Raw genomic sequence first — 11,444 nt, 5'->3', positions numbered from 1 at the left:
ACAATCAAAAGCACCTCAACTGCAGTTTTCGTGTTAGATGTAAAAAGTGCACGTGATGCTGTGACGTAGGCTAGAATCATGGCGGCGGTCAACGACGGTCCAGGCGTGGGATTTCTCTCGTGGAAATATGCAGATTATTTTTTCCTTTCTATTGGTAGGTGGCACAGTGCACTTGTGGCAAGTAAGCGAGCTAGAAGACTGGCAGTCTTGCTGGGTATCCAGTTACGGAAGCAACACATTAACAAGAGAATTCTGAGTAAAACCAAAGTTACTTTCCCTAGTAACTAGTTACTTTCAAAGTAACTAGTTACTTTCAAAGTAACGAGGAACTTGAAGTAACTGAGTTACTTTTGATAGAAGTAACTAGTAATGTAACTAAGTTACTAATTTAAAGTAACTCACCCAACACTGACTATAACTAATGTGATATGATTAAATATGTGATTAATTCATGAAAAAAGAAATCTACCTCCACATAAGCCACTAAACTCTGACTTATGCACATAACAGACAGCTTAATAAAGAACCCACTGCATCTTTAGGCACTTTGTTACTAGCTTCGTGTTACAAAGTTGCACAATTTGTTTAACTTTCTTTAGATGAATCAAAATATCAAACACAACACATTTTGACAACAATCCATTTTTTTTTTTTTTTGCACAAATAACTGGCGACACAGGACCCAAAAGATGCATCTGAACCTTCAGTTGATTCATCTAGTGTTCACTGAAGGCCCATCAAAAAGGTCTCATTGAACGGTGGCTGTAAAGAAACCATTCTTAAGGAAAGGAAACAGGGAGAGAAGACTGAGGTATGCCACATTCCCCAGAACTGGCCTGAAAATCAGCGGCAACAGATCTTTCAGAGTGACAAATCCAATGTGAGATTCTGTCATCAGTATGTACAGATGAAGTCAGCAGAGAGGTACAACAGTGAGTTTCTACAACAGTCTGTAAAACACGGTGGAGGCATTTCATTCGGCATTTCAGCCAGTGATATTTGGGATATTGAAAAATAAAGGTGGTTGTACAAAAAGACTTTCAAGCTTGTCAGCATAAACTCTGTTTTTGCCTTATAAACTGTATTTCCAGTTATGTTTACTTGTTTCAATAAATCACTGCACTTATTCACATCTTCCTTGCAAAATATAAAGAAATGAGGAATTGTTCAAGACTTTTACAAAGTAGTGTCGAAAATAGCCTGCATGCAAAGCATGTTTAGTTAATGTGTTGTACGACAACATTTAAGGCTGAAGGATTTCTGCATATCTTTGACACACATTTATTTCTTTCCTTACCTCTGAATTCAAATGGTACATCCAAACAGTGCTTACTGTAAGATAGACTGAGCATTTCAGGCTGACTTACACAGATTGAAAAGACACATTTTTATTGGCCTTAAATCAGATGTAGTGACTATCACATTGTCTTCAGTTCTGTAACATTTGAATGCTCTGTAAAATTTTAAATATGATAGTTTAGCTTCATGACTATGTTGTTGCTCCTATAAAGATCATCTGAGAAACAAATCAAACAGTTTCACATCTCACATGCTTTTAAAATAAAACAAAGCATGCAAAAGGTTCAAGTTTATTCTAGTTCCATGTGGCAAATTTCTTTAATCAGTCCACGTTATCTGTGTACAAGTGTCACTTTTTTTTTTTTTATCACCCTTGTCCTCCATATAAAATTCGATTCTTTCAGGTTCCTTTTTTGGTGTGCTATCATGATGCAGTTAAGTAACAGGAAGTCATGCATGAAAGTCATTAGTACCAACAAAGATTGTGTTCATTTAGTACTGATACAAAATAACTCACGATAGTCTCACAAGATCCATTCATTCATTATTTATAGACACAGGCAACAGTCTCTGATCTCTTGTGTATTAGGAATATTTGGACATTCCTATTTTGGTACAGTTTTTGTGCTAAACTACTTCGGTTATTAAATCCTGCTTGGATATAATGATTTCATTTGATTTTCCTTTATTGGTGATATTTTTTGTTTGTTTTTGTTTGTCTTGTAATCTTTATATTGTTAATATAGTTTTTAATTACATTTTAACAATATTCTAACTCTTATATACTTTTTTACTTTAAGAATTCTTTAAATATAAATATACATACATAAATTGACTTTAAATTAAGTTAAGAAATTGAGAATTGAGTTGAGAATGACATGTTTAAAAAGAAAAGAAGAAAAGGAAAAAGGTGTGCAAACATTGAAAATAAATGATTTTCAGTCCCCTCACACACTTACACATGAAGGGATAAAGTCCATCGCATCTGCAAACATTAATGAGTAAACTTTACAATGACCATGTCTTATGGGAGGAGACTTCAGGGGCTGCACTGTCATTACGTTCAGGAATTAACAATGCTGTCTTACATAAGACGGGGTTCATAAAAAGCTTACAGGTCAAAAAAAAGATCTTTGGGGAAGGCTCACTGTCAGGGTTCAGGTCAAAAGAGAAAGTTGAGCTTTTTCACAGGAGGATCTCATCTCAGGGAGGAATATGATAAAACAGGTGATAATTGGGGTTGTGTGTGGTGCTGCCGTACTGACTGTAGGCATCCTAATTGGTCACTTTGGTATTGCCAAGAGCGGCACCTCTGCACCATTGTGGCTGGAAGATGTGGCGAAGGATGTGGATGAGAGCCTCATTGAGAAGTTCATGTCGGAGGTGGACAACATCCAGATTCAGGAAAATCTCAGGTCAGTTTCCTTATTTTTTAAACAATGTTATAAAATCTCACCAGCACCTCATTTAAAATCCAAAGAGTATAATTTAATACCATTACCATTCATTCAAGTATTTCAAAGGCTAAATTGCCATTGAAGTTTTATCTTTCATCTTCCTCCACAGGAGCCTGACAAAAGTGCCCCATATGGCTACCACAGCTGGAGATGAGGAGACTGTACAGATAATGCTTAAGAGATGGCAAGACCCTGAAACTGGACTAGACAAGGCCTGGAGAGAGGAGTACTGGGTCTACCTGTCCTTCCCTGACAAAAATAACCCTAATACAGTCACTGTAGGTGAGTGAAATGCTTGTGAAATGCTTGATGACAGAGGGAATGGTTACATTATCTTGGTCAAAGTAAATATTACAGTATAAGAATGAATGGTTTACTTAGCTTGTGCTGTATGATTAACTACAGTGAAAGCTGCTCCATCAGCATCCATAGGATTATTCCATGGAGGACAAAATCCTTTAAGTACTTTTACATTGTTACATTTTGGTTATATTGTATATTTTTTTCCATACATATATATTTTGTCTTTTAATAAACTTCCATTCCATACTCAATCCAACATACCAAGAAAACTGGTATTAATCTAAAACTGTCCACTCTGTATTTAACACTCTTTCTAACACTGAGAAGCTCTTCAATCTGCAAGTTCCCTGATGACTCACAAGCAGACCTTTCACCATGAGTTGTTAATTTCAGTGAGCCCAGACGATACGGTGCTGCACACAATAAGAGAAAAAGAAAAGCCTTACACTCCGGACCAAAGTGATCCAGAGGTGGTTCAGCCGTACGCAGCATACTCCCCTGCAGGACATGTAAAGGTAAAAAGCTACAGCCTCACGCATCAAGCACTAAATTTAACTTATAAATGCAAATCACTCAAAATAAAACTGAAAACACATCAATTATATTACATTTAAAATATCAGCTTTATTCCCATTAACCAAACAGAGTTGACCAACACCTTTCATCCTGTTCCTGAAATGGGAAAATCTGGCAAAACAGTCCTCAAAGAAACCTCCAGTGTTTTATTGTATGTTTGTGCACAAACACTGAAATATTCTGTGCCTATGGAACTATTACACCATTTCTGACCATTAAATTACTGAAACAATGATGAAATAATAAAATCACATGATAGTCATAATTAGCTTACTTGTAACCTTTGAGGCTGTACGTTGTATGCTTACTGAAATACAGTCAGTATACTTTTAACTGTTGCAGTTACATGACTGTATATTCAAGAAAGATGATAAAAACCTCTGCTCTGAACAATGATTAAGTGGTGGTGCAACAAAACCTGAGGTCGTGACACAAATATTTCCAGGTGTAAAAGAGATGGGATTTACTTCTGACAAAAACTATGAGAAAATTTAACATTGAATGGAAAAGAAATAAATGAATAAATATGCTGCAATCACAGTCACAGATTTAGTGCCACACTTTTCAGTAATAGCGCTCGTTTATTGGTGCCATAAACTTCTCAACATAAAAGCCAACTCCAAGGCTAAAATGTCTTTCATAGACTGGCCAAGTACTGATAATCTTACAAGTTATGATGTAGACTGCGTTAGCAAAACGTCAAGAGCCAGTCTGTAAAGATATGTATCACTGTTAATCTTTCTCATGGCAGTAAAAAAAATGATACCCTGATTAGGAAAATAGACTGTTCTAGCCCGACTCACTTTATGAATGCAGAACACACAATAAAAAAAAAAAAAAAAAAAAAAACTTTCCTCAGAGACAATACAAAATACATGCAGGCAAACGAACTCCAACTGAAGGTGGCAGCAAAATGCAAAGCAAAAGTAAAGTCAGGGGAAACTGAAGCAAAGTTAAGATAATAGTAAACTGCTCTAAAACACTTGAATGCCAAGAGCTACTTAAAGGTTCAAACAGGGACATACAGTGATTCTGTGAAGTACACAAACTGATTACTAACAACCAAATTGATACCAGATTGATACTGATGATAACAGTGTTCTGGACTATCAGAGCCAATGAGGGGAAGGCACACAATGACTAAGGGGTAAAAAAGACAAAGACGGGAAGCAAACTAGCAAAGGTACAAAATATAAGTGGCAAATAAAAGAGGAGCATAAACCTCAGACCATTACATAAACATTAAATGTTTTAAAATTTGGTTACAGAAAGATTTAAATCACCTTTTCTTCATATCAGTTCACTTTTTTGAGTTTCTGTTGTTCACAGAGCGTTTCTATTTCTCATGGTTTTAGGGGAAATTGGTTTATGCCAATCAGGGGAAGCCAAGTGACTACAGTGAACTGAACAAGACAGTGGACCTCAGAGGAACTATTGCTATCACCAAATATGGCGGAGCAGGAAGATCGGCTAAAGTAAGTTTCAGAATGCATCATCAAATCACCGATTTGTACATTTTAAGCCCAATTTTGTTTGGTTATAAGCAAAAACCATCAACTAAGCAACAGGGTACATTCTTATTGCCACTAGTTACATGTTAGTTCAAACTCTTACTTTAACAAGTGGCATAATTGTTTTATCTAATCTACATAAACACTATTCTGTAGTCACAAATTTTTATATTAAGATTAAAAATATAATACGCTGACATCACGTGAGCTAAAAAAAAAGAAGATTAACGCCACACACTTCTAGTAAATTCTAACTTTATTAATATAGCACTTTTCATACAATTTTGCAGCTAAAATTCCTCTAGAGTGGACAGGTTTAATGACAACTGAAATGTAAATTATAAAAGAATAAAAGTGTAAACCAACAAATTACTGTTTACAAAATGCATTATGTGTCTCATCCAGGCCATCAATGCAGCACCATATGGCGTCGTTGGAGTGCTTGTCTATACAGATCCTTTGGACATGAACGATGGTCTCATGTCAGACGCCAATGAGACGTATCCTCACTCCTGGTACATGCCACCCACTGGCGTGGAAAGAGGTTCCTACAGCATTGACTTTGGAGACTTGCTGACACCTCACTTGGCTGCCAAAGGTTAACCATTGCACTTCTCCACACTCCAAAAAGATACAAGCTATATAGCTTCAAACACATACAATATGAAAATTCAAATCATGTTTAATTACTTTTTTATTATTTCACTTTTGTATCAATTCTTAAATGTAATCATTTATTTTACAGAGGAAACATACAGAATCAATGCCACAGACATTACAGGCATTCCTCCTATTCCAACTCAACCAATCGGATTTGAGGACGCCTATCGATTAATCTGGTTTGTGACAAGATAGATCTGCATGTGTAACTGATACAGCCTAACACAGCTGATGATTACTTCAGTAATATATTTTTTCCATTGGTCATTTCAGTGAGTTGGGAGGAGAACCAGCTCCAGATGCATGGCAAGGAGGATTCAACTGTACCTACAATTTTGGTGGTCCAGGGTTCAAACCTACATCCAGTTTCAGCAACAGGTAACCAACAGTATAAGTAAGAAGTGTAAAAAAAAGTAAAAAACCTTACAGACCTTTTCAACTTAACTATTTTTGAATAATTCAATTAGATAATTTAGAATCAGTGTAGTAAAAATTGAATTGCCAGCCAACTTGATCATTTTTATTCACTATACAATTTCATGTCAGATGGTTTACACTTGAATATCCAATTACATTTACACAAATACATGTTTTGGAGCAGCAGTTAAAGCCTCTTTGTCCCTTTTCTGTGTTGCCTTTAATTTCAGTGATGTCAAACTGGACATCTACAACTATGAAGAGGTGAAACCCTCCTCTAATGTAATGGGTTTTATCAGAGGAAGCGTGGAGCCAGGTGAGACTAAGGTTGGATCGGCAATTTAAGATCAGCTATTTTGATGTTGTGATTATTTTGTGTAAGTGGTGTGTTCATATCCACAGACAGGTATGTGATATATGGCAACCACAGGGACAGTTGGGTTCATGGCGCGATAGATCCAAGCAGCGGCACATCAGTCATGCTGGAAATTACCAGGGTGCTGGGCAAGATGGTCAAACAGGGTGAGGAGGAGCTGGAATGAATGACTGTTTGCATAGAGTTCTAGATAAAGACTGACCTCTGTGGCTCTCTATTGTAGGCACCTGGAGGCCTCGTAGGTCCATTATTTTTGGAAGCTGGGGAGCTGAGGAGTTTGGCCTTATTGGGTCCGCAGAATACACAGAGGTGATTTGCAATTTATCCACAAGACTACCCATAACTCCAAGCAATATGTAAAATGGCCATGTAATCTGTGTTAAAGAAAGTATATATATGAGATATAAAGTGCACATTCTTCTACACTTGACCTTGTTCTTGTTTCTCCTCCAGCAATACTTTGCAGCACTCAGTGAACGAAGTGTTGCTTACATAAACGTGGACATTGCAGTCTTTGGTAAGAAGCTTCACACTGCACCTGTACATCAGAAGTACATTTAAATGTATTCCAATCAGCCGTACAACACAAACAGCTAACAGAAAAAAAAATGCTCCTGGAGTTTTTGAAGAAATGTTAAAAATATAAACCTAAATCTGATTCTTTTGCACATACTCTGCATGAAATGAAACGCTGTGTTAACACACCTAAGATGAATTTACAGGTTTAATAGTGATGCTCTTGCAAAACAATTGTTGTCTTGCATTTTTCAGCTAATGCTACTCTCGGAGCTTCAGGCATGCCATCAGTGCAGAATGTCATCTTTAAAGCTGCAAAACAGGTGAGCCCTTTGACAAACTACTATCTAGACAAAACCAAGACTTTTACTGCTCAGAAGTGTGGTTTTTAGCTCATCTGGATCAATTAAGAATCAATGAGCTTATGTGATAGTGAGGCATCAATTCCGTTATTCACAAGAATCGTTACTGCTCCTCGTTTTGGTTAGATTTTAGTGAAACTTGAACCCAATAAGCATCTGATAGGTCTTCGTCCAAATTGTGCCCAAGATCAAAGTCATATTGGTCCTATTTACAGGCACTTTTCCATTTTTACACAAATCTCTACTTGTCCTAGACTATTCTAGAGTATTTTTCCGACTTTACATTGCAATAGTCTGTGAATCAAGATGGATTATTTATCATATGAATTACTGCAACACTGACCTTTGTTTTCTAGGTCAAAGCACCTGGCCACGAAAAATCTGTGTATGACAACTGGTTAGAGTACACAAACAAAATCAGCCCCACCCATGGATTAATTCCCAGGTAGTAAACTGCAGCCATATCTTGTTAATCTTGCATTAAATCTTAAAAGAACAGTTGTCTGGGATTCTATTCAAAATCACTCGTCTCTATTTGAAAGTTTTAAAAAACTAGATATTATATTGACATCATAGATTTTATTCTGCATGTTTCAGATATAAACTTTTTAGTTTTTTAATAAATTACCAGTGGCCACAGTAGTGTTAGCTGGTTCATTGTTAAAATGTAAAAGACTTGTAAAAGACAATCTGAGCTTAAAATGCTCCTCAGAAAAAAGCCTAATCAGAAGCAATTAAGCATATGTTGTTAATTTGCATATGTTGTATATTCACAATAATGTATGAAATACAGAATTAGATTTTTTGTTTAGTTTTATTGGTTCTATGGCATCATAATCATTTAAATTATCTAACAGACAGTTGGTTTGGCCAAGTCCTACTTTCTTTGTGATATGTATTTTCACAGAATTTTGCAGTGTTTTCATTATATATTCATATTTAATTCTATCCTATGTCTCCCTGCTGAAATACCTCAGAATGTGCTCCCAATGTGATGTTTTCTGTCTTCTTTCAACAGGATGGGATATCTGACAGGAGCAGGGAGTGATTATGCTCCCTTCAGCCATTATCTAGGAATCACCTCCATGGACATGTCATACACATATGACAAGGTACTAAAGATGTATGATTGCACGATTTGACACGTAGACAGAATAATACTGAACAGTTTTGCTTTTAGAGCCTTTTTGTGTAGTCGCAGTAAATGTGCTTTAACTAGCGTTAAATGAATGATAGAAATGATAGATACAGTTAAATGCTCTGGTCATTGAAGCCAGTTGTTCATTGTACATTTTAAACCAAAATAAGCTGCAAAAAGTTTTTTGTTTTTTTTTGGCATTCACATATATTAGGAGAAGGCAGGTGTGAACTCAGCTCATTAAGATAATATTGTAACTATTATTGTATATATATTTGTCTTCACACAGACTAAAACAAATGCTCGGATTTATCCTGCATATCACACAGCATATGACACTTTTGACTATGCTTCAAAGTACATTGATCCTGGTGAGAAATTATTTTTTTCCCTTGTAGTCTACTTCTTGCACAGTAAGAAGAATAAATGATTCCTCATCTAACCCTTTTCCTGTCATAGTGCTATAGATTTTGCCAGCAATTAAATATACAAAAAGCATTGCATTTCTCAAGCAAATATTTTCTAATTTGTGGTTTTTCTGTTGTCAAACTTGATCATTGAAAAGAAATAATTAGCTGAAAAGAATCAAATTATTCCATTATAACATTAGGTCATACCTTCTCTTGTAGGATTTCTCAGTCATCAAGCTGTAGCAAGGACTGCAGGAAATGTCCTGATCCGACTGGCTGATAGCTTGATCCTGCCATTAAACTGCGCTGACTATGCTGAAAGTCTGGAGGAATACCTCAGCACTGCTTTGAACCTATATGAGCAGAAACTTAAAACTATGGATATTTCAATGGGTAAGTACAGGAGATCTTTAGAGAGATGTGGGGGGAGGGGATCTTTATGGAGCTAGGTAACACATCTTATACTTTAATGATACCCTCTGAAAGTGTCTTGTGCATCTATGTTTTGTCTTGTATATCTATGTTCTACCCCAATAATCAAGTGTAATTAGAGAGAATAAAAGAATACAATCATTACTGGGTGACTGCAATCATCTGTATCTTGTTTCAGAACCCCTAAAACATGCAGTGACCAGCTTTCGTGCTGCAGTTTCTAATTTGGAGAAGGTGATTCAAAGTCCAGACCTGGCGAATGAAACGTAGGTGCACACATTGCATACAGTATGTGCACAGTCATATCCACATCCATCCAAACAGAAATGAATACCAACTCCCTTTGCTTTACCATGTCTTTTTCCTCAGGCCGCTTAAGGTCAGATGGATCAATGACCAACTCATGCTTCTGGATCGAGCTTTCTTGGACCCTCTGGCTTTCCCAGATAAATATGGATTTAGGTAAGAACGTGGCCCAGTGGATTACACAGAGATTTCTGTGACTTTGGAAAAAAATAAAATTATAGTGCCTAGTGGAGTCTTCTGTGTTATACAGGACACTGTACACAATGAGAGAAGAAGGACTGTGGGGGTTAGTGAAGTCCCACTGTTAATAAAACATGTTCATCCAGACATGATTACCATGGTTATGCCTACTATCTTAAATAGGACCAGAATAAGGCCTCAGGCCTTAAGTAACTTTTTAACCCCCACAAACAGCAAAAGTTTATGGAGCCACTGGAGCTGGCATAGTTGTTAAAACCTACAGTAAAAGAAGTAATAGTGATACATAATAATGGAATGCAGCAGTACGGCATTTCTGGGGCAAGGAGCCATTGTGAGAAGCTAGTGAACAATATGCAGAAGGTAAACGCATGGAATTAAGACAATGTGTTTTAACAGTACTAGTGATTTGAATATGACAGTGCCAGTAGGTTAAATCTTGAGCTGTTACGCTCTGTTGATTGTTACATTTAGTAGTCTTTTGATAAGAGATACCAAGTGTAGTGACAACAATTGTTTGTTTCATTGTAACTCAGAAACACATTTGATAACACTGTTGAGCTAATCTTTATTTTGTTGTGTGTTACACAGGCATGTTATCTGGGCCTCAAGCAGTGCTGGCAAACAAACCTTCCCAGGTTTAGCTGATGCCTATGCTAATGCTGAGTCATCAGGGCAGGCCAGCGACTGGGACAAAGTTCACTACCACCTGTCAGTATTAAGCCAAGCCATACTGGGTGCTGCCAGCACACTGACTGATGACATGCAGACTCAAACTTGGAGGAAGTAACTGCACTAACTCAGGAATTTAATCAAAATGCCAATGGCTTTTAGCAAGATTAACCATACCAGCTGTTGTTAATAGAGGTTGGTTTTGTTTTTGATTACTTTATGTAGTCTTTCAGAAATTAATGAATAAAAATGGAGGAAAGAAAACTTGAAAGGCAAGTGTGTTTGGGGCACTAGTCACCATGAGGCAGGAACATCTTATCAAAGGAGATTAGACCACAGTTTTAATTTTTCTCTTTTGGTTACAGATGCAAAGATGGTTTTGGTTTCTTTGGTAGAAAACTAGGTTCTGTATCCTATAAATGTATGATATAAATATTCTCTTTACTTTTCAAAAGAAAGTTTTGAGTCTTGAGCATATGGTGCCATTTTCCTCCCACACATTTGTCAGCAATATTTTCACAACAGTAACAGCTGAACATATGTAATGAGAATGTGCCAAGACTTTATCATTTGTTAGGAGCCCCGCGAAGTTGTACCCCTGAACTTCTCAACTGTCTCATAATTAGGAAAAACAAACATACAGAATGCTGTATTGTAAAGTGGGTTTAAGGCCCACAAAGGAATGGTTAAAAAACTTCCATTGATGCTATTGGATGGTGTAATGGCATATGGAGCAATAAAATTTTACTTGGAAATACTGGTGCAAAGGTTTGTGTGATGAGTCCCTATCAGCAACATAAGAGTCATAAAG

General features: G+C 36.7%; 1 protein-coding gene across 1 annotated transcript; it reads left to right on the top strand.

Moving 5' to 3' along the window:
* Positions 1-2,514: 2,514 nt before the first annotated feature.
* On the top strand, positions 2,515-10,751 carry naaladl1 (N-acetylated alpha-linked acidic dipeptidase like 1). Its single transcript, XM_063488846.2, has 19 exons — positions 2,515-2,714; positions 2,866-3,038; positions 3,453-3,574; positions 4,991-5,110; positions 5,552-5,744; positions 5,892-5,985; positions 6,080-6,184; positions 6,454-6,539; positions 6,626-6,745; positions 6,823-6,908; positions 7,053-7,116; positions 7,371-7,438; positions 7,834-7,922; positions 8,496-8,589; positions 8,905-8,986; positions 9,245-9,418; positions 9,636-9,723; positions 9,827-9,919; positions 10,553-10,751. Exons 1-19 carry the CDS (start codon positions 2,515-2,517, stop codon positions 10,749-10,751), a joined length of 2,250 nt encoding a protein of 749 aa, XP_063344916.1.
* Positions 10,752-11,444: the final 693 nt, after the last annotated feature.

The sequence above is a fragment of the Pelmatolapia mariae genome, linkage group LG12 (assembly GCF_036321145.2).
Source record: "Pelmatolapia mariae isolate MD_Pm_ZW linkage group LG12, Pm_UMD_F_2, whole genome shotgun sequence".
Lineage (NCBI taxonomy): Eukaryota > Metazoa > Chordata > Actinopteri > Cichliformes > Cichlidae > Pelmatolapia > Pelmatolapia mariae.
This window is presented reverse-complemented; position numbering and strand designations above follow the sequence as displayed.

What these genes read in the sequence shown, in the direction of transcription:
- naaladl1 (XM_063488846.2), top strand. Translation starts at nt 2,515, where the DNA reads ATGATAAAACAGGTGATAATTGGGGTTGTGTGTGGTGCTGCCGTACTG. An exon ending in CGTGGACATTGCAGTCTTTG is followed by an intron (nt 7,117 to 7,370) that starts GTAAGAAGCTTC and finishes TGCATTTTTCAG; the next exon opens with CTAATGCTACTCTCGGAGCT. An exon ending in ACCCATGGATTAATTCCCAG is followed by an intron (nt 7,923 to 8,495) that starts GTAGTAAACTGC and finishes TTCTTTCAACAG; the next exon opens with GATGGGATATCTGACAGGAG.